We start from the raw sequence: 24682 nt of genomic DNA, 5'->3' as shown, positions 1-24682 counted from the left end.
AAGGATGTCAGCATTGTTACAAGGACAGATGGAAAGGTTTCAGCACATATGCTTCAGAGGGAGACTCATGATCAAGTTGAAAACATTAAGCAGTGCACATAAGGAAGAGAATGTATGGATGTAGACTTCTTTATTATGAGTAAAACAACATTTCGGAGTAAATGAATATACTTACAGTTTGTTTGTTTGTTTGTTTACCACCGTACTCAGCAATATTCCAGCTATATGACGGCGATCTGTAAATAATCGAGTCTGGACCAGACAATCCAGTTATTGACATCATGAGCATCGATTTACGCTATTGGGATACAAAAACAAAAATCTATAAATCAGCGAGCCTGACCATCCGATCCCGTTAGTCGCATCTTACGACAAATATCGTCGCCTTTTACGGCAAGCATGGGTTGCTGAAGACCTATTCTACCCCGGATCTTCATGGGTCACACCTTCATCAGGTTAGTACATACTCCGAAACGTTGTGTTCCTCATAATGAAGAAGTTGACATCCGTAAATTATCTTCCTTTAGTGCATCACTTCCAAATGCCTTTCAAAGACTTGATTAAGCAGCACACATTGAAACGGATCATACAGAGACTTTCATGTTGTACCGGACGTGCTTACATAGATGACGTCTGAATCAGTGTTTTATTGGCCATTTACTGCATTACTGCAATAAAAGGTCACGATAAAATGGTAGAGGCCTGAACGCCTGAAATATTTCAATTGGTGCTATTTATATCATTACATGTGGTCCGAGAACAGGCTGGTCTGTATCTAAACGTCATACTGTCAACACTTAATGCATGACTGTTGGTACTCTTGTATTTGACACAGCCGTATGTTTGAACAGTAGCACATACCGATTCGCATTGAAATAATTACCTAACAGGCATATGTACAACGTTTGTCGTGCAACACCGTGCCTTCCCCAGAACGTAAGTCCTCGTGGGTTTGGGAGGCAGGACAATACCGGCTTCATTTTTCCAGAACATTTAATACAAATGCGAACAATACACTGACAAATACACATTGAGCGAATTGTACTCAAGGGGATCCATGAGCGGAGTTTCCAGGGCCCACTTGCACAAAGCAATCTTAGCGCTAAGATCATCTTAACCCCCATACTTTAACATAGGCTTACGGTAGTCTTAGCGCTTAGATCGTTTCGGGCAAGTTAAGTGGGCCCAGCTCAGACAAACATGTGGTGAGCGGAATTTCACCTCGTTAGCTTCCTACGACTCAAATTGACTGTAAATTACAGAAAAACAAGATGTGCGAAATCGTTTCTTCACGATACAGTCAAACTCTTGAATTCCTTTCCTACTGCGTATACTGAAACAAGTACATTGAAAGATTTCAAAAGAATTATAAAAGGTAATGAAAAGCATTGCAACAGGCATGATTTAAGCGATGGCTCTAGGTGCAACCAAATTGTGCATTATTACTTGAGACTTGGCTGTTGTGAAATCTATGCTCACAGATATAAAGTGTTTTTATCAGCTAATCCAAACTGTTACTTTGACTACCACCATAAAGATGCACTTCACTATTTTTTTACCCGTACCAACTACACCGACATAAGAAAAAACATGTATTTTTACTCCAAAGATTATGATCTAAACTCTATTCTTTATTGAAATGCAAATGCTACAGCAAAGATTAATTTAGAAATACTAAAATTTGTTCATAATTTCATAACAGCCTCTGGCAGATTTCCAACCTTTGTCAAAATGCAAACTATCGTTTAATCGCTCATGTAACTGATGTTGTATTCATACGCCGCTGTTATAACAACGTGGTTTTTTTTAATTTAGATGAATATGTAAAATTAAATGAGTAATAAATAATGTTCAGATACACACATTGTAATAAAAACAGTATCTAATGCGACCCGTGGAGATCCGGGTAAGAATAGGTCTTCAGCAACCCATGCTTGATGTAAAAAGCGACTATGCTTGTCGTAAGAAGCGACTTACGGGATCAGGGGCTCAAGCTCGCTGGCTTAGTTGATGTATGTCATCGTATCCCAATTGTGTGGATCGATGCTTATGATGTCAATCACTGGATTGTCCGGTCCAGACTCAATTATTTACAAGGAATTTATAGGAATATTGCTGAGTGCGACGTTAAACAACAAACAAACAGTATCTAATGGGGAGGAGTTTAGTAATCTATATATAGTGTGGCACTCAACACATATTTGCATTGTATTCAAATACTTTACCTTTTTCCTTGTTACCAGCTTTGTTAAGAGGCGTCTTTGTTGCCTGTGGACTACATATCTACGGAAGCCTAATTGTACCACTTTGGTGGCTTCATTTTATTTTTCGTGAATAGCAATTTCTCGTTATTCCAATTATTTTCTCGTAATTTCGGATTCTTTCTCTTTACCTCGAACTTTTTCTCATTGTTTCGATTATTTTTCTCCTTACTTCGATTATTTTCTCGAAATTACATGTTCTTTCTCGTAATATCGATTTCTTTCTTTTTAATGTTAAGTTTATTATTTCAAATCGAAGTTACAAATATACTAATTGAAATAACAAGAATTTAAAAATCAGAAATTAATCAACTGTGTTATAACATACAACATTCGTCCATGCTATCAGTGCCACTGTTTTGACTTCCTTGACTTTGTTAACCCTCTGGAAGTGTGACACAGTGCCAATGACATTCTAACTAATGTCACGTTCAAAATGTATTGATCTTTAAGAACGTGAAGCAACATGAACACAACGTCAGTTTGTTTTAATATATTGACTTATCCGCAGTTTGATACATGCCGGGTTTTGTTATTAGACCATGGTGATAAAGATTCTGAAAAGCATAACGCAACCATGAAGTTATCATCAAAATGTTGCCTTGGTAAACTGTAACAGACAAATAGATGTGTTCATATTCTGGTTTTAACTACCAGGTTATGGGGAAATATATTGTTTTGAATGTTTTAATTTCTAAGTATGGTACGAAGGGTTGTCATGGTAACGTTTTTAATAAGGTTCCACCACTACTATGTTTCTTCTTTTTGTATGTGATTGTGCACACATATGAGTAATAACAACTGGCACTTCTTCTTCTGCAATTTGTGTATGGTTATTATTGATGTTGTTCGCAGACTGACTGGACTCCGCGTGGTCTAGAGAAATAAGAATCCCTTAGAAAGTAGGTCCAGCAATAACAGACAGCACTAATAATAGACGAAATAGACCCATCTCATGTTTCGTCACATATAACAATCTTTAACTATTTGTGTCATACTTTGAATACATTTTTAGTACCTTTGTGACAGTTCATGACAATTTAAGGAGGTGGGAGGCACCATCTGTAAAATGGAGGACATCCCTGTCAGTCCTGTGTTTCAGTAGATTCAGGCTTCTGTTATTGTGTGTGTGTTTCTATTTCGGGTGACGTGTGAACGAACATATGATGTGTCTATTGATTTGCCATCGTTGAAAGTAATAGCGTCTCAAAATTATTTCGGTATTCATACACTAACAACCAAAGTGAGTGGGCTCAGATTAGCAAATATTTGTTTGAGTTACTATGTGGGTGTACAAGTATCACTTGTCTTCAACTTGATTCAAATAAAACTGTTTTCTATCCAAAAAAATCGAGGGGGGCAACTGCCCCGCCGGCTGGCTACGGCACTGCCAGTGTTTAATCACTGAAAACAACATCACAATGCCTGCAGGCGGGGGCATCCTACTTGTCCCGCACCTTTTGTCTTAATAGTAGCAGGCAACTTCAAATCAATTATACTGTGCCACAAAGGCCGATCTCCCCGTAAGACACCCACTGTGCTAAATGCGACTTATGTTTTTGTTTGCATGGAGAAGTCTTATTCAACCTGCACAAATCGATATTAGCACAAGATTAAGACAGAAATCTTCAGCGGAGGTGTTAGAAAACCGCGAGTCAAGCGTCGATGATTACTGTATAAAGTTATCTCCCTTGTCGCACCTGGCAGACGACACATTGTGTTGTCGAATGTTGCGACTCGATGGGCTTACCGATGAGTGTAGCGAGAAAAACAATGCTTTGATCGCCAAATGTTCGCCGACGGGAAGGGATAATCAGAATACATATCTGGGGCGTTGACAGACTTCAGTCAAAAGTAAGAAAAATTGGATGGTATTAAATTAATAACACGTAATCTGATCTCACTTTCAATATATTTGTGTCATGTTGAAGATGGATTTTGTGTGTAAGGTAGATGTGTTTTCAGTTATGTAGATATTTAAATGCTCGAAACACCATTCCATTATCACACCTTCGCCATGAAAGACTCAAACTTTTACCATGTTTACAGTGTTAAATAACGTGATAGTGTCCGTGCCTCCACATCGAGTAGAAGGAATGGGACGAATGTAAGAAAGAAGTGACTCTACGCACAATGAAGCTGTTAATCATGTGTTAACACGTGGTTACATTGTGCTTCGCCGGTCTCTGGCTTTACGTACCGAGCGAATAATAAGCATCATCTGTGCACAGGAATTCGTAGGCAAACTGACTAGCGACCAGTTATCTCAGTTATAGCCCCGTTATAGCGTACACGTACACGTATTCGAACTTCGTTTTACTTTTGCTCGTTTCATAAGGAGAGAAATATTTATACACAAATGATGAACAAAACTGTCTCTTGTGAGGAAGTAAAAACGCACCATATAATCACCTTGCTCAAATACAACTTTAAAAGTGAGAGATTGAGTGTGGTTTTACGCCGCTTTTAGCAATATCACGGCGGGGGACACCAGAAATGGGCTTCACTCATTGTACCAATGTCGGAAATCGAACCCGGGTCTTCGATTTAACCACTAGGCTATCTGAACGCCCCAACTTTAGAAGAGACATACGGGCGATGTCACGTGACTAATTCACATGTAAACCAAAATCCAACAACAGGATAAAGCACATTCAGTTATGTCATAGTTTACTATCTTTTTGTCAATTCTTCCCCAAATTACAATTCTAAAACCTATTCGAGCTAGCTACTTTCCCCCAAATGTATAAACATGAGTGTATATAACGCAAAAACCAAAGTACATGGTATTGTGGATGAGCATGTTCTAAATCGAATTTGGGAAATATAAGTTTGCAGACGACAAATTGATAAAAGCATTTGTTATAGATTTTAATGAATATACAAATTGAGTGCAATACCAGAGATAATAGAAAATTTAATTTGTATAACTGAAGCGGTGTGAGTGATCACGTGACACGTGCTGTTTAGACAACGACGATAACTGGTACAGTTGGTTGGTCGAAGAGAAATTTCTATTTCAACTTTTTTGATTCCCTTTCGTAGCGTTATAACAGAAATCTACTGATTTACTTTCCGCGGACAGAAATACGCGCATTTGCTCACAGTTTCAAACAAATCAAAGTTATTTGCACAGTTAACTTAGCACATGGAATAGTTCAGAAATAACATGAAAACAATGGCGATACCTGGTCGGTGACCAGCACACAAATAGAAATACTGTTTTATTACTCCTATGTCCTACGAGAAGGAAGTCCTCGGGGCATTGAAGCTATGCAGTCTCTCTGGTTGGATACATGGGCCATTAAATGTATATTTATGTTTGTGTAAAACTAGGCCGTGATATGGATACTTGAATTGTTCACATTGAGGTTGTGTATAGAGCCTAAGTGGGCGTCATTATTGCGTTGAATACGAAAGATAATTATGAAGGGTATAGATCAGTTTAGTACATGAGGTACACCCAACTCGACACAACAAATTCAGCATTTCCAGGAACAGATTGGCTGGGGTAACAGTTGTGATACACATGTTATCTGACAATAGGACAAACGTTCTATTTATAATATATTTTGTTGCATGATCTTCATCATTTCACTCTGAAAAACATTGTGTCATTGAGGTACACTGTAAGTAGTTCTTGCTTAAAATATTGTATCCGATTCGTTATTTCACTAGATTTGAATATCATATCCATTTTTGGAGATAAATGTAGTAATTCATCACAACTGTTAATACATAATAAATGATTTTTTTATAATATTTTTTTCCGTTTTTTCTTTATCAAATATATTCACAGAGAAATGTATATTAAATCATCCAGAAGAATAAAATATATTAGTGTCATTATTTCATGAGTACTCTGTTTTGCGCTGTATACAAAGGAATACACGAAAAACAGATTTGCTGCGTGGGAAGACATCGGCGAAAGGTGGGATGAATTCGATTGTAAAACTTTAAAACACGTAATCTGAACTTACATTAAAGATACACTAGAATTTAAACCATGTCACACATGAATTAAACGCGTGGTCGATGGGTTTTCAGCAAAATAGATATTTACATGCCCGAAACACTATTCCATTATCACACGTTCGTCATCAAAGAAGCAAACGTGGCTCCTACACTAAGCAGCGTTAAATAACGTTTGGTGTCCATATCTTCTTTTCGAGTAGAAAGAATGGGACGAATGTAAGGAGCAATAAATAAGTAAATTACATAAAGATCAGCAGTTGCTCCTATTACACGAGGGTAGAATTACTTTCTCTATCTTTATGAACCTAGCGAATATTATAAGTTCAACCTGACAATGTCCTATTCAAAATTATTATTTCACTGCCATGTAAATGTTAAGATATACACACAGAACATAATTAAGCACCCCCTGGGTTTTTCACCATGGCTCTCAACAAAATGCATTAACTTCCCGTCTCATCGCATACTCTTCCAAAACACCCAACACAACGCCAGATTTGTGTGAGATAGGAAAATACATTTATACGAGGAACCCTACCAGGTACAGAGCCAAAATGTTGTGGAGAGAACTCTTGGTGATTTTAGTCATCCCAGTTATCGGTACATATGAAAAGTCCAAGGTGAAGGTCAGCTACCATAAATAACGCGCATGTCCCCCGTTGGAATCGACAGCGGCCTGACATCTCCTGCCCATGGAAGAGAGGATTATGCGAATCTCATCCTGGGGAATGGTAGCCCACACGGCCTGCAACGCAAAAGCCAACTGCTGCAACGTCTGGGGTTGTGGTTAACGTCGGCGTAGCCGTCTATCCAATTCATCCCACAGGTGCTCTATCGGGTTCAAATCCGGGGATCTGGAGGGCGAGGGGAGAACACCAACATTGTTAAACGTTGTTGTGTAGACAGGCTCTTGTGATCTGTGCTGAATGCGGTCGAGCGTTGTACTGCGTTTTCTGCAATTGGGAGGACGTGTGGTAGGGGAATTTCGTTGATATATCGTTTAGCCGTAAAATTGCCCTGGATATGGGACAAACCTGTCCTGCCATGGTGAGAGATATTCGCCCACATCATAACGCTACCCCCACCAAAATTGTCCACTTCCTGTACGCTGTTTCCGGCGTAATGTCCTCCCTAACGTCTGAAGACCCGTGCCCTTCCATCCCCTCGACGGAGGAGACGGTTGCTGTTGATGTGCCTGTGTTCGTCCACACACGTAGGTGGCGCAGTCGGATGTAGCGATCTTGGGCGGGCTGGTTACACTTTTGGTCGTTCCGACCTTGGCCGATCACGTGTTGACCATGCTGTTGAAACCGATCCCATAGCCTTGTGATGGTGCTGGGCGCTACATTGAAAATCCTGGCTACAGCTGATCGGGATTCCTCTGGCTGCAATCGGCATATGACGTTGTTTCTTTGCACTTCTGTTAATCTTTGCATGTTGTTGAACTGCCATTATTGGATTGACGCAGATGCCAGGCAATCAAAAGCCCTGCACTTTAATACCGTTCATAGTGCTGCTGCACATGCAGTACGTGCAACTTCATGGCCCTTTTGTTAATGCAATCCGTATTGCGTTTCTTTTTTTTAACAGTATATATGTGAAGAAAAAATAAACTTAATCTGAATGATAAGTCTCCTGACTACCAAAAGCACAAAAAATTATGCATAAGTTCAATATTTTCACATTTTAAAAGCCAAATTTCTACAGTGCTGTATTTGAGTTACCAGTTGAACTAAGGATCTTGAGAGTTATACGGGCTGTTGAAATTGACTCTTTGAAACATGCATTGTAGTCTCGTTGAGTTATCTCAAATCAAAAAGGCAGTAGCGAGTGTCACCGCCGCGTGACCGGATGACAACCTGTCCCCTTGACCTCATACTGGGCACGCGTGATACGGTCAAGAGGAAGCTGCTGCCACTCCCTATGTAAGGCAGCCCACATAGCTGCCAGATTCTGCACAGGTGGGTCCATTACCTGCACACGAGGTCCAATAATATCTCAAACATGTTAATGGGTACAATGTGTGAAGCCCATTTCTGGTGTCCCCCGCCGTGATATTGCTGGATAATTGCTAAAAGCGGCGTAAAACCATACTCACTCACTCACTCAAACATGTTCAAGATTCAGATCAGGGCTCTAGGCAATTAGGTGATGGGGTTGGTCTGCAGAAACGCTGTCAAGGGACGGGAACGATGGGACCTGGTGTTGTCATCCATAAATACAGGCCAAAAGACAAGTTCATGGTTGTCACAATGGGGAAGACTAACTGGATTGAGGATGTTTTGGTTGTTGCGATTGCCGTTGTGGTTACCCTGCACTGTCACCATGTCACTTTCATGTTTAATCAAAGTCCAAGTACTTGCTGAAACGAGAAAACCTCGTAGATAACAATGGGTCGTCAGCAGAGGTTTTTATTGATGGCTTGAAAACCATTCCTCTGGCGATGGGGTCTCATACTGGATAGTCAAGACATATTGCCCGTCGGACCCCATCGCGGCTCCCGGCTAGCGCGGCGGTTCTCACCACAGACTTTGTCCAGTCGGAACATTGTGTATCGTAGACGCCACCTGGGGCAATATGAGCTCCGGACCAGTCGTACATTTCAGTATTGAAACTCTCAATGATATTAGCCAACACTCGCTTTGTAAAGTGGGTGGCAATTGTAGCTATAGAGTGTTAGTTTACGTCTGATCTTGAACTGAAATCTTGAACAGAAAAGAAACTCCGTTACTGATTGAGTATAACTCGATTGAAGGATACAATACTGCTGGACAGAGTGCATCGTCTGGAGCCCTGGCCGACCGCCAATGACGTGAACCGGTCAGGAGAGCAACGCCCGGTCAGCGAACATAAGCTAAGAACGACCACGAGTTATGAATATAATAGGAAAGCCTATGATATCTCTGTTCAGACAGAATTAAAGCAAAGGACAGCACGCCAAACTGGTAAGAGACAGACTGTTTGTAGATGGCGAGCGAGTTTTCCCTGATGAGCACAGGCACTCCATGAGTTAGGGAAGTCGCGGTGGCTAATCATGGCTATTAATTACTTGATATGTGTAAAAATCATCGATTGTGTATAGTAAATGGAGGGACGATGGCTGAGTGGGTTATATCACTGACTTTGTGTGCTGGCAATTAGGTGCCTCACGCTGAGAGTGTGGGTTCGAATCCCGGAAGGGACTCAACCTCCAAATGTACGCGAATTTGTAGTTTACTCAGAAAGTGTTTTCCCACTTTTGTATAACCTAAATATCAATTGTCAATGCAAGAAAAATAACCAGTCTAGATTATCCACCGGAATAGATTCCAATTGGCGCGATAGGCAGATAAATTTAGCTGTGAAAATTATGTGAATGGACCACTGAAAAACAGTGATTTCACGGGTGTTCGCGAAAAAATGTGTTCTAAGAATGATTTGGACGTGAGTGCAAAGTAACAGGTAGACCGTTTATTTACCTGAACGACAATTTAATGATATTATAATTAAGTAACAGAAGAAATTCGATGCTTTGCATCTAAATTATGAAAAGTCTTTTTGAAAATACTGAAGCAGTGTAAAAGTGATGAGGGACTACCGCCCCTTGACAAACTCTTTGATTCTTTCAAAAATATATACAACGAATCAACAGAGACATCAATATACACTCTTCAAAAAAAGAAACGCATAGTTAAAAAATAAGGATATCTATTAAGCGGATGTAAAAGTATCTACACAGAATATACGTGAACACAATCAAATAAAATTAGACACAGTGATCGACAAAAACATTGTCGTCATTGTCAGCATTAATTCAGTTCAGTCATTGCGCATGTGTAGCCACAAGGGGGCGTCATGGTCAGTACCTGGCCAGCCAACCTCTTGCAGCCGTCACTGCTCGACACCTCCTTGGCACAGATTGCACAAGTCGTCGGATTTTTTCGTGGGGAATTCTTCGCAATTCACCCAATAAGGCGTGGGCGAGTTGTGCCAGTGTGTGGGGACGCTGGTGACGTTGACGGACGCGTCGATCAAGTTCGTCTCACAAATGTTCAATCGGGTTGAGATCAGGCGATTTGGACGGCCATGGAAGGACATCGATGTTCTCATTAACAAGGAAATTAACTGTTGCACGTGCTGTGTGGGACCGAGCGTTGTCATGTTGGAACAGCTCCCTCTGGCGGTCCAAAGTTGGGAGGAGGTGAGGACGCAGAATTTGGTCTATATATCAGTTTGCTGTAAGATTGCCCTGGACAATCATCTGCCCGTGTAGGATATGGCTCCCCAAACCATGACATCCCCTCCACCAAATCGGTCCACCTGTCGAACGCAGTTCGCCGCAAAACGTTCATGTCGACATCGGTATAGACGTTGTCTTCCATCCCGTCGTTGAAGTTGAAAACGTGACTCATCGCTGAACCAAACGCGTCGCCAGTTCCTGAGATCCCATGCCTGTACTCTGTTGCACCACCGGACACGTCGTTGACGGTGTAGACGTCGCAAGACAGGTCCAACTTTTGGTCGTCTCGCTCGAATTCCCACTTCCCTCAGACGATTTCTGGCGGTTTGGTCGGAAATTCTTCGCATATCGGGCACTTGTCCTGCAGTGTCCGTTGCTGTAGCAAATCGATTCCGAAGGTGATGCAACCGGATGTACCGATCCTGAGCAGGGGTGGTCACTCTTGGTCTTCCACTTCTGGGATGATTTTGAGTCGAATTAGTGCGGGTATATCGATCCCATAGTCGAGATATGGTGCTTTGGTGAACGTTGAAGTGTCTTGCAACGGCAGACTGGGACTCCCCTGCTTCCAAACGTCTAATAGCGATATTTCGGTCAGCTGTAGTTAATCTTGGCATTTTTCAATCTCCGTTCATGTCAGAAAATTCGTAATGAACTGATGAATTTTGTACGGTCTTTTATAGTCAATGTCACTACTCTTGTTTCCAACACTTTGCACCTGCATTGCGCTGAAAACTTTTTCTGAAAGCAATTTCCGTGCATCCTTTGCATTTTTGCTGATAAACGTTTACAAAAAACATTTTGAGATGTGTTTGCGCGCAATGCACAACAAACATGACATGGTTAACGGGAATCAAACATAAGAATTGTCTTTATGACGATTGCTGGGGAAACAATCTAATTGGAATTCTCAAAACACCTATGCTTTTCTTTTTTTTGAAGAGTGTAGTTACTAATGAAGCAAATGTCTTTCTGATCGTCCAATTACGGAGGAAGAAATAGTGTCTGCACACAATTAGACTTAATATACTGAACCGCAAAAGAAACGTCACCCCAAGTAACATTGCATGAAAAGTTTAAATTTAAATATCGGGGTAATCTTTGTCAAAGTTTCTAAAATTTAACATTACCTTGTCCTGAATAATGAAATTTGATGATAAAAAAACCATAGCAGATGACAATAAAACCGATCGCCCAAGCGCATCAGGACAACGGCCATTGTAACCCGATACACGTAAGTTCCGTGCAAATTGAAATGAACATGCGTTCCAACATTTCTTGCCCAATAAAAATCCACCCAGATCGGATAACATTGATTCGTTATTGAATTGCTACCACATGCCAAGATTGACAAGAAATCAGCGACACCAAGCACTTGGACGATTGCAAGCTGGACAAACCGCCCGGCAAGTAGCCAATGCATTTCAAGTCCACGTAAGGACCATATACAGGTTCCAGCAACGGTACCAGACCACCAACACTACAGATGACCGAACACGTAGTGGAAGACCCAGGGTCACCTCCTGACGTCAGGATGGTCAGATTGTGTGACAGCATCTTCAAGATCGCTTTGTTACTGCTGCGGACAGACCAAGGGGACACACCAGCGACACATTAGTGCGGACACCGTGCGTCGACGATTGACGAGCAGACCCCTCCAATGTCACAGGCCACACCGAGGACCGATTCTGACACCATGTCATCGTCGGGACCGCCTTCAGTGGGCAACACAGCACCAGCATTGGCGCCACCAGCAGTGGAGAAGAGCCCTCTTCTCAGACGCGAGCCGTTACTGTATCTCAACAGCAGATGGCAGTGAAAGTCTGGCGATGCCGTGGGGAACGTTAATCGGATGCTTGTGTTGTTGAGAGAGACTTGTGCGGTGGTCCGAGCATCATGGTGTGGGGTGGAATTGGTCTTGCACAGAGGGTCGGCCCTGTAGTCTTCCAGAACATCGATCCAAGGAGAGGAAATGGTATCACAGCAGCTCGGTACATTAAGACCACACGTAGTACCTCATTTGTCACGTCGCCGCAACCACGAGTTTCAGCATGATAACGCCCGTGCCCACACTGCGAGAGCAACAAGAGACAGAATGGCATCAGAACCATGCCGTGACCTACCCTCGGTCCCGATTTAGATCCCATTGAGCACCTGTGGGACGAGATTCAAAGACGGCCGAATGACACCTATGGGACGAGATTCAAAGACAGCCGAATGACACCTGTGGCCGAATGAAGTCCGACCAAAGCCTTCATCAACCGCCTCATCCAATCGGCGTTGCACGGCAGTCATCAATGCGCATGGCGGACTGACTTGTGATGCCATTTTCTCAGAGACTAGTGTTGTGTTTCACTTTAAGAACATTTGACACTTGAATTTCAATCTTGATGATCAGTTTCGCCAAGTTTCATCTTTTTAATATGCCTCAAAGTATGTTTACAGTGTTTGGACAAATATGGTTTCTCATATATCTATCCATGGTGACGTTTCTTTTGCGGTTCAGTATATATATTAAACAAAGAGACTACAAAGAGATCATTAGAGATATATACCAATGCTCTGTTATTTTGTACATCTAAATATGGAATCACTGGAAAATGTCAAGTCATGTCTATGAAGCAACGGTTACACTACTGGATATTGTAATTGTCTCAGAGGAGTTAGACAAGGAGATAATGTGTCCCCTATCCTATTTCACATTTCCTTCATGGTCCTAATCAATGTAATGATGCCACTGTTGATGACAAACTGTTGAATATATTCATACATTTATTTGCCCTGTTATATGCTGATGATGACACTTATTATGACGTGTTATTATAGCTACTACGAAAGTGGAACTCCAACAATTGTATGTTTTTTGCGAATATTGTTATAGATAGAAGCTTTAAGATAAATGTCAATAAAATAGATGTAAATTTCTAATTTTCAAAGGAAGTAAGAAAGAATATGAAAATACTTTTATCCTACAAAGCAATCTTCAGAATGTTGAAGAGTATAAATATTTGGGATTAATATTCCATTAGCTATGTACTGTAACATCAACAACAAAATCACTATGTGATAAAGGCCTTTATGCTATGATTTTAAAATATCACAAGCTAGATCTTACAATTTGCTATTTGATGCCATTGCAACTCTAGATCTTACAATCTGCTACTTGATACCATTGCAACTCCTATTTTAACATACGGTTCGGAAATTTGGGGCTTTAAGAAATTAACAATGATTAACAAACTTAACAACGATTGACAAACTTAACAACGATTAACAAACTTAACAACGATTGACAAAGTTAACAATGATTGAAAGTGTTCCCCTGCCTTTTACAAGACAATTGCTTCGAGTTGAGAAAAACGCACCCCTTTGTATGCTGTATGGTGAAAGTGGAAGAAAACCATCATATATTGATGTGTACTCCAAACTGATCACCTAAAGGGCAAAACCTGTAACAAGAATACCAACAGGACTTCCTTGTCTCATATACAAATTTCGTACATGTTTTTTTTTTAAAATAGCAATGATTGACCAGAAAATAAGTGACTCAATTGTATCTAAACTATTCCCTTCCAGGGTGGTAATATTTACATTTGAACTTCTCCTACAATAGAAAAAACAAACTTCCTGAAATTGAAAATAAGAAACTGTCACGAATACCATTATATTCAAAATTTGGAGATCTGACATAGAATCCTCATCTAAGGGTGAATTCTATGAGATACTAGTCAAGGATGCTTTTGAAAATGAATTTTATTTACGAAATCTGCAAAATAAATGGATTTTAACTTTAATACAAGTTAGACTTTCAAACCACCAATTACCAGTTGAGCTTGGTCGATGGCACCATATATCTTTGAAGGAATGAAAATGTGTTTATGCCAGACTAATGATATTGGAGACGAGTATCACTATTTATTTCATTGTGAATACTTTGCAGAAGTAGCAAGAAAATATTACCATTATACTGTCTAAAGAAGCCTACTGTGTTCAGCATGATAATCCATTTTAAAGTAAAAATACTATGATATTAATATATATAATCAATATAAGTAATATGTAATTGTCGCCATATGTTTGTATATTGATCTCTGATAACTACCTCCTTATCATATGCTGTGTAGTCTTTTGTGAATAAAGTTCTGCTCTGTCAGATCATGTCCCGGTTTCTGGCTAGCCTCAGTGCTATCAACCCCCGGGGAAATATGAGGTCCGGACCAGTCGTTCATTCAACTGTTGTGGCTCACAATAGCTTTGTACAAGTGGGTAGCCGAAGGATCGCGATCGTATCGCGGAAGCCTGATAGTTCATGACTTATCGTGAGCAGACTGGCTTAGCTATAGGGCAAGGCCACTTCAAATAGGACTCTATGGCGGATATCTATTGTAAGTATGTCTTGTTAATGCTTGGTTCACGCCTTATTTACAACGTGAAGGTAGTTAACGCGGCGTTAACACGTACAGGAGAGCAAGGTCAACACACTCTACGATTACCTGTTTACCTAGTTGTCACGTGGTCGAAATTCAAAGTTAAAAAATGAGCCTGGTCGTTTAGGATAGTACTATGAATACAACATTCGTAGCTTATTATTCGACTATAGACAGTTCTCTCACGGTGCAATATGGCAATAAAGTGTGCAGCTAAATCGAGATCGATTACAAGAAACGATTAAAAGCCGATTCTAAAATCGTGTTCATTATAGCATTTATCCGTCATAAAAATATGCCTTCAGCGGATTATCTTGCTTCAAACTCGGTTCAGTGTAGGTGTGGGGGCCCGCGAGACGAGCGATTCATTAAGGCTAATTGTCACGTTGGCTATCTGACTTCGTAGGAGTAACAAGCGTGGTTGTATTTATTATGAAATTGATTGTAACTACAGGGTACAGTTGCACATTGCTACCGACGCCACCATTCGAATGACCAGCTGGTGCCCGAACTATTCCCGACCGCACCTGATATCACACAATGTGTAATGGAGGTGTATGTGACACGCAGTGCAAGAGATAACCGAGTTCATAAGCATCGTATGTGGACTTGTGCAAATATCACTTCACGCTCACCGGTGCATTGTTTCCGTCATCCAGACGGCATTGTTGAAGTTATTCGGATCTTATTTATTGTGACGTAAGGTCAGGTGACGTCACACTATAGAAACTGAAGCTGAAGATTGTTGACGTCATGCGACAACTGTGGTTTTCTGAGACAGCGTTCGTGAAAGGGGAGCTCTAAAGGATGAAGAAGTATTATTGGTAACAAAGATATTATTACACTGGCATGTGTACTCTCTATATTGTTATTAAACGGGTGGGACTCCGGGTGATGAGCATCTACCATTTGGGACAACACACGTTAATTTCGCCATAGCCATTCAGATGTTCTATTCCAACAAAACGAGTTTAACATTTTTAAGTATATCAATCGTCCATGTCCATCTATTTAACGTTATGTCGTGTTACAAACCAATATATTGCATGTTGTCACAAATACCAATAAGTAGACCAACAGAACTCGCAAACCCATAATGGGTCGCATTGATATTATTATAGATAACATTGATGTGTATCTTTTAACTTCAGTATTGATGTATGTCATATATAGTAGCAGCGCAAATATTAGATGAAGTGAGGATATATGCTGTTGCGGATCTTGAATATTTTGGGGATATTTTTGTAGTGATGATTGAGCTCATAATGTCAAAACAATATCCAAAAACATATTTATGATCCTCAACGTGTCTATTGTTGTTAACTAACATGTTTATTTCATCGTTCCTCTGACAAAAGGGATAAGTTCAGGACGGACGCACGAGTGAAAATGTGAACGTATTCAGGTCACGCGATGCATAAATGTGTTACTGCCTATATCATGTTTGAGAGACCAGAGTGTAGTGACGTGTGCTGGTTCTCATATAGATTGATGCTGGAATCCACGAGCGGGAAATACACACAGATGATACTTTATACAATTTACTATTCATTCCCCTTTAAATAAAGCCGTCTAGACATTACACCTCACCGTACACGTGGAATAATTATTACAACCAGATTGTCATTACAATTCATCATTAACGTGGTTAAAATACATGCATTGTAATTACACTCCCTATAAACATTGTTTAAATACAGTCCTGTAACCATTAGACCTCACATTAAACGTGGTTTAAATACAGTTAGATAACCATTACACTTCACTCAAAACATAAGCGTGCCTTTGTCCTATATTCATCTGTAGTACGCCTCGTGAGTTTAACTCTTAGTTCTTAGGACAGACATGCCTTTTGTATTGCTACGCATGCAACGGCAGGGCAGAGTATGGATGCACATAAAAATTAGCATTAGGTAATGAAATGGCACCTATCCTTACCATGGAAATGTAAGCTTATTTATTGAAACCACACTCACTATGCTAACCCAGACACCCATGGCATAACATCATCTACTGGCCACCATGACAGCTGAAATGTTGCTGAATGCATCATTTAACAACCAAATGGAAAAAAGATACATGTTCATATGATTTTTTTAAATAGAGAATCTCTCCTCCTAAATCCACTCCCTAACCCCGTATCTTCTGATATCAAATATATCGACACGAGTCGATAAAAATGAAAACAAAATCCTATTCTTAATCATTCCTCCAACTTTATTGGCATCTCTGAATCTGGTGTGGTGAAGCTGGATGTTTGTGTATTTGATACCAGCAATGGAGGTGGATCTTCACAGACCTTTTATTCAATTCTAAACATGTCCCCGGTGGCAGCGATACCTAAACTGAGTTGAAAAAGAACTATACACCCATGTTTGATGGTGGCTAAAATGAAACAAACAAGAAATGATTATTCAACAGTGATGTTTTTAATACGGGTATCATAGTTGTACCTTGGACCTGAAGTTTGTTTCGGCCACTGTTTTCAACGTTTTGATAACATTTGTAATTTTTTCATCCAGTTTTCAAGTGTATACTTTCTTTTCCCGACCAGTTTATAGCGTCTTGTTTGCCAGAATCAGGTATACACGTACAGGAAGTCTATATAACACTTAGGAGATAAACATACTGTGTTTTCAATGTAGAGCTAGGTTACCTGTAGATTTAACCCCGCTAAATTGAATTTGGAACCGAACGCGCAGCGTGAGGTTTCAAATGTTTAATTTAGCGGGGTTAAATGTACAGGTAACCTAGCTCTACATTGAAAACACAGTATGTTTATCTCCATTCTACCATGACTAAATAAAATGCGAACTTTTTGGTGTTAGCAAATATACTGAGTGAAGCGGCATGGGTTGAGTTCAGTGTTTTAAGTGGGTTATCGATCTGAATTACGAAATCACCGAACAAAATATGGTGCTTTATATACTCAAGAGTTTGTTTACACCGTAATACTTCACTCGAACATTTGACAGGCATTGAAAGCATATAAGCACGGCAACTTGGTAAGCTAACATGAGGTGGGCATCCCTAAAGAAAACAAAGCAAGCTTTGCAAGGCTTTCGCTCTACATCGGGCGTCACTATTATGACGTCATATCGCTCATTGTGACGCAAAAGATATGACGTCACAGTCGTGTATAGAAAAGCGCCAAAATTCCAAGCTCTCTGTTGTCTCCAAAACGTAAATACATTCCCTTTGTTGATTTCTGTCGTGTTTTTCTGCACGAAATGTATTGCCACACATCCTTTGAATACTGTAGTAACCGCATCTGTGCATTTTGTAATCTGTATTTATAGATATATTTATTTAAATATGCCTACCGACAAAGACTGAAAATAGTACTATTCTGTGAATATTAGCTTCCGCGGCGATGCGGCCGTCAAACCAGCTGTTTCAATCAGAGGGGGTTTATTGTGATTTAATAGCCTCTGATTGACCAATCAGAATCGAGTAAATTCCAAATTCATGGTAGAATGTTGTATCACAGTCTGCCAAGACACCAAATTGTTCATATCATTTGTGTTCTGCTGCGCTTTCAGAGGCGATCAGACAACAAGAACAGCCATGCTTTCTGACAAGGACATCGATGGAGGATGGGCGTGGGTGGTTCTGGTGGCCACATCACTTGGCATGGTTTTCAGAGGCAGCACGGCAATATCTCCAGGGTTTCTTCAAGTAGAGTTCTTGAAGTATTTTTCTCAAAGTACAGGCTACACCAGCCTTGTGACGTCCACGTTTCTGTGCCTGGAGTTCGTTATGGGTAGGTTGCTTAGGACTCCCCTCAAGGCCAATTTTTAAGTTTGTTTTGATATTTGCGGTCATCGTTCCATCTGTACTTTGTAGACTTTTTCTCTAAAATCAAAGGCACACGTGATAGGGAATAGACGTTTCTCGCCGATTTCAAAAATGTCATTTTAAACGATATATATGGTCTTTTCCATCCTTGAGTTCTGTGACGATGTCCTTCACGAACATATTAGTTCTTTCGACATGTATTCGAAACCACGAGTCTATAAAGCACATATGTTGCATGGAAATTCCAAGCAATGGTATCATATATACTACTCAAAAAAGTTACGGGCAGTGCCATTCTTTTTTATTTTCTAATATATTTGAGTAGTATACATTCTCCCATACTTCCGATTTGATTTAGACATAATCACAACATTGAAATATGTTTTCTTATAACGCAGCCTTTTAATTCGTTACGAAAGTTAATATGCAGTAATTACAGTTGCATGTTATATTCCAAAGTGACAAATGGCCCATTCACACAGACAGGACATCTTTTAACATCTTTTCGTTTGACGCTTCCGGGAATCGAATCCCTGACCTTACCATTAGAGGACTGTGTGCAGTGAATACAGTGTTACTTTTGTCTAATATCAGACGGTAGTATGCTTCAAATTAATAGTGGCTAGATTGTATTGAAACCTTTGGCTGCTACCTAAGAGAGGCGAGATTGCATTTCAACTGAAAATCTTCTATCATTGTTCATTTAGAAAATACACCTACTGTGTTTTGAAACTTGATGTATTCCCACTGCAGATTATTTTATTTGCAACCGAGCCCTTTAGCGCGAGGTTTCAAATTAAAATAAGAGGTAACTAATCCACAGTGGGACTACACCAGGTTTATCTCCTTTCTACCATGACGACCAGAACGATTTGAAAACGGTGCTCTCTTGGACGCGTAATTACACATGGCTTTATTAGGTACATTGGTAGATATAAATGTATCAAATAATTCAAGATCAAGATAACAGTCTTGTTTTGTTCAAAATAAAGATTCAAAGACATGTCGTTTTAAAAGAAGCTGTCAAACAACCCTCCAAAGATATATTTGCACTGCTTGGACTCAACCAAGTCATTTCTCGGACATGGACGTAACATGACATCTCCGACTCTAGTGGTGACAGGTTTATGTTCCAACAAACTGAAAAAAACACAGGATTTTAGTTATCATGAAGTTGTACGTATGTGGATCTTGGTTTGAAATATCTCCTCAACAGCAATACATATGATTACAAATAATATCTCTCAACCCCGAAGGGGGCGTTCGGGTAGCCTTGTAGTTAAAGCGTTCGCTCGTCACGCCGAAGACCCGGGTTCGATTCTCGACATGATATTGCTGGAATATTGCTAAAATCGGCGTTAAACCAATTTAAAGGGGCATCAATAGGAAAAGGGATACCTCTTGTTAACCAATCAGAATCAAGCATTCTTCAATGTCATGGTAGAATTCCTTAAATTCCCTAGATTGTATTACATCTGTTCTACCCACTGTCTATTTTACCATATCCACCGGCTTGTATGGCATCTTATTCATTTGTCTATATTTAAGGTCCAATATCCAGCGTGTTTTGTAACGTGTTCAGCGTCAGGACGGCCATGATAACAGGTGGCGTGTTGATGTCGCTGGGTCTTGTCATCGCTAGCTTCACCACAGACATCGTGCAGCTGCTTCTAGCATACGGAATCTTTGGTGGTGAGCATCTTTTTGTGCAGAACCCGACTAAATTGGTCATGATACATTATTGCATATCGCTGAATGTGATAAAGACACAGATTGTGAGTGCGTTTGGTTTAATGCCGTTTTGAACAAGAATTCAGTTATGTCACAGCATGTCAACTTTATGAGGGATTAAAGCCCAAAGTGATGCAGGCCTTTTATCTCTTTGGCAAAACCAACAAACTCGGCTTTGGTACTTAAATATCAGCTGAAATCTGGTATTCGAACCCAAATTGTGAATAAATTAGCAGTGCAATAAACACTTTATTTGACACAGGCACCAATACCGACTAAAGGTGATGATGTGGACATTGTATGAGATACAAGAAACACAATGGAAGAATACTGGCAATGCTATAGACACTAAATGTTATACAGGAAACTAGGGTTTTACAATTTATCAGTGAATCAATGCATCCCGATTTTACACCAGAATGTAGGATTCACGATATGCCTTCAGACATCCCTGATCATTGGAGCACAGATCCGTGACACCTTCCAATGTATCCGGTTGTTTTTTTAATTCTGTACCGATTGTCAAAATGTCAAAAAATAATATTATTCATCATCTTTTTCAATGTTTGTTAAAAGTAATCGCGCGGTGGAGCAGTCTAAAGTGAGTGAGTGAGAATGGTTTTACGCCGCTTTTAGCAATATTCCAGCGATATCACGGCGGAGGACACCAGAAATGGGCGTTACACATTGTACCCATGTCGGGAATCGAACCCGGATCTTCGGCGTGACGAGCGAACGCTTTAACCACTAGCCTACCCGACCTCCCCTGAGCAGTCTGGAGGTTACAGCTTTCGCTCTTCGCGCTGAGGCCAGGGTTTGATTCCCCAATGAAAAGATAGTGTGAAGTTCGGTCGGGATAATGTTCGAATGTTTCCAAAAGCGGTGTTACGCCATACTCAATTTCTTTTTATAAAAAAACCGACAAAATACATTAAATTTCCATAATCATGAGACAACGAAGCTAAAAGCATTAAACGATTGAGACTAATTTTTACCCTACTAAAGTGTGTCAATGAATCACTAGCAAATGGTAATGTTACCATGTATTCGCGAACAGGTACGCGTATTCTGCCCAATCGGTGGGACCCGTCACAAACACATTCAAAGGCAAGTCAGTTGATGATCTTCCAAAACACAGGAACATATGATACCCGTCAAAATAGGGAATTGCATTCAACATCATTTTTTGTCACTGATGCGTCAAATTTGGAAATATCCTCAACATGTCTCCCTTAAACGTTTGAAAGCATTGACAGTATGGTTGAGGCTTTGAATGCTGTAACTTTGCTCAAACAACTTTTAAAGAATAACGAGTTTGTTTCTGTCTTTCAGGTTTGGGGTTCGGCTTATCCTACACGCCTCACAACATAATTCTTGGTTATTACTTCAATCGGCACCAACCTTTAGCAAACGGGATTTCCCTAGCTGCTTGTGGTTTTGGCCTCGCCGTGGGACCATTCTTTGTAATGTGGCTTATAGAATCGAGGGGATGGCGAGCCACAATCGCAGCTTTAGCTTGCTGTAGTTTGCAGTTCTGTGTGGTTGGCTCTTTGTTTTTCCCTACAAAACGTGAACGATCAACGAAATATGGCCCAGGGAGAATGAAAATCCAATGTGGCAAGTGTCATAAACCGGAAACATGTTTATGGTATTTTAAAGACGTCCGATTTTGGATAATGTGCATGAACTATGGACTTTTAATGGTTGGCTATGGAATCCAGATTGTCCACTTTCCCGCATATGCTGAATCACTGAATATACGTCCAGAACTCCTTTCATGGTTGTACACTACCTTTGGAATCGTCGTAACTATAGCAAGGGTGCTGTGTGGAGTTTTATGTAACGACAAAGCGGTGGACCTCCTGATGGTATATTTCAGCACCCAAGCCCTACAGGGACTAGTCATCGTGTTTATGCCACTGTACGCTAAAGACTACTTTGGTATGATGGCCTATCAGGTACTGGTGTCCATCTTCTATGGATCTAGCCAGGTCCCTCTGTCACCGCTCGTTGTGGAACTGTTTGGTGTTGACAAATTGTCCACAGTATTCGGGTGGATGATGCTGTGGGGAGGTGTAGGAGCTCTGGTTGGACCGGTAATTGCAGGTAAAAATGTTTGTTGCGTTCGGATTTAGGGTGTCACGATTTACCGATATATCGATGCATCGCGAATTTACACCTGACGATACTGTATACCATACGCCTGCCAATGTATCGATTCATGTTTTAATTCTGTACCGATTTCCAAAAAGAATTATTTACGAAGTTTTGAAATAACCCTCCTTGATGTCTACTCGGGTAAAATAGTAACAAATAAATACGTAACATAATTAAAACAAAGCTACCAATATCAACAAACTGTATTTTTTTGTGAAAACTGCAAAATGTCTGTTATATAACAATAAAATGTAGTGTTAATTGCAAAACAAAAAACTACTGTTATTTCCACCTATTCAGCAGGCTTCAGCGAGGGTAGTCGTCTGCTCCGCTGTAAGCAGTCGTAATTTAAGACCAGTGCCTAAATAAATGTAGACATATCATAATTTTATGGACCTATTTTGAGTGATGTTGATGCGAAGATCTGTTCATGAAAGATTTATATATGACTATTTTATATCTGCTAATCCCGAAATGCAGCAATGAATACGGAAATAACGTATGAAGAGCGAAAGTTATGAAGTAAAACGTTGATTGTATCTACCTATTTTTACGTTAAATTGATCGGACTTGCTCAGAAATAGTTCCGATGTATGCTCAATTGTGATGTGCGTAATACTGCTTAAAAATGTCCAACATTTTATGCCTAAAACTCGGTTATGAACTATTCTAACAACCCACTACCATCTATGACGTGGTCTGGTCTGCTCCAAAATGAGCACACACTTCATTTTGGAAAAGGTTGTAAATTCTCTCTAGACAGCTTTCCTTTTTGCAGGCTGGCTTCATGACGTCACCACTTCGTACTCCAGTGGGTTTCATGTCGGAGGTAAGGGGGATAACATTTTGTTTGATACCACTGTGACAAAGCATGGATATACCTTATTCGTGTTGGGGAGAGGTGGAATGTTGTCAGAGAGTACAACTCATGAGCGTCTGAGAGTACAACGGGTAGGTCAGAGCGTACAACGGATGAGTCAGAGAGTTCAACACATGTGCGTCTGAGAGTAAAAATGGTGAAAGGAAGAGAGTACAACGGGTGAGTCAGAGAGTACAACAGATGAGCGTCGGAGAGTACAGCTGATACAAATCTGAGAGTATGACCATGCGAGTCAGAGAGTACAACGGTTGAGTCAGAGAGTTCAACAGATGAGCGTCGGAGAGTACTGGTGATAGTAAGAGAGTACAAAGGGTGAGTCAGAGAGTTCAACAGATGAGCGTCGGAGAGTACAACGGATGAGTCAGAGAGTACAACGGCTGAGTCAGAGAGTTCAACAGATGAGCGTCGGAGAGTACAACGGATGAGTCAGAGTGTTCAACAGATGAGCGTCAGGTGTACAGCGGATGAATATCTGAGAATACAAACAATGAGAGTACGAGAGTACAATTGTGAATATCAAGTCATTATCACTATTAGATCATTTGAAATTCAGAGGCACAACAATGGACAAGAAAACATCTTGAGAAAGATACATCCTTCTGGAGAAAGAGGGGTGCACTATGGAATCGCGAGTTAACGTACAAGATAAATATGATTAAACCGAGACGCTATTAATTGTATTTGGTTGTGTTAAATTTCTAAGAAACAAGCAAATAACTGGATACTACATGCTTACCCTTTTTGCGAGCACCTGGTGTCATCACTGATTTTCAGTGATCAATTCATGTAATTTCCACAGCTATTTGCCATTTACGCCAAGTGGAATCTTTTTTGGCAGAAAATCTAGGCTGGCTATTCTCTTGTATTGACAATTTATATTTCCTTATACCAGACAGCTGGCAACAATACTATCGACTACACTGATCACTGGTGATATTCTAAACGTTATATAATACATCCAAACAACAGCAATTTACTTCACATGCTAATTGTAATGTTTAACACATACAATTGCTTACTATTCTCCCTTATCCATTCTAGGCGTTCTGGTGATGTTGGCTGCAGTGCTCGTTCTGTTCATCCCCGTGTGTAAACATGAAGAAAATAGAGAAGAAATCACAGAACCGGAACTAGCGGAAAAACTTGTACACAAAGACAAAACTATTGTTGTGACGTCTGACTTTCAAACAGACGATGTGTTGTGTTGAAGATCATTAGAACTTGAAGAATAGAA

General features: G+C 40.3%; 1 protein-coding gene across 1 annotated transcript; it reads left to right on the top strand.

The window, feature by feature from the left end:
* The first annotated feature begins 4092 nt into the window (after positions 1 to 4092).
* LOC139458929 (monocarboxylate transporter 4-like) lies at positions 4093 to 24682 on the top strand. Its single transcript, XM_071240364.1, has 6 exons — positions 4093 to 4115; positions 18425 to 18645; positions 20229 to 20372; positions 21744 to 22517; positions 23347 to 23397; positions 24490 to 24682. The coding sequence occupies exons 2-6, from the start codon at positions 18450 to 18452 to the stop codon at positions 24654 to 24656; spliced, it is 1332 nt and encodes a 443-aa protein (XP_071096465.1). The 5' UTR covers positions 4093 to 4115; positions 18425 to 18449; the 3' UTR covers positions 24657 to 24682.

This window comes from Haliotis cracherodii, unplaced genomic scaffold (assembly GCF_022045235.1).
Source record: "Haliotis cracherodii isolate W230 unplaced genomic scaffold, xgHalCrac1.p SCAF_13, whole genome shotgun sequence".
Taxonomy (NCBI): Eukaryota; Metazoa; Mollusca; class Gastropoda; order Lepetellida; family Haliotidae; genus Haliotis; species Haliotis cracherodii.
The sequence above is the reverse complement of the archived record's forward strand: the minus strand, read 5'-3'. Positions and strand labels throughout refer to the sequence as shown.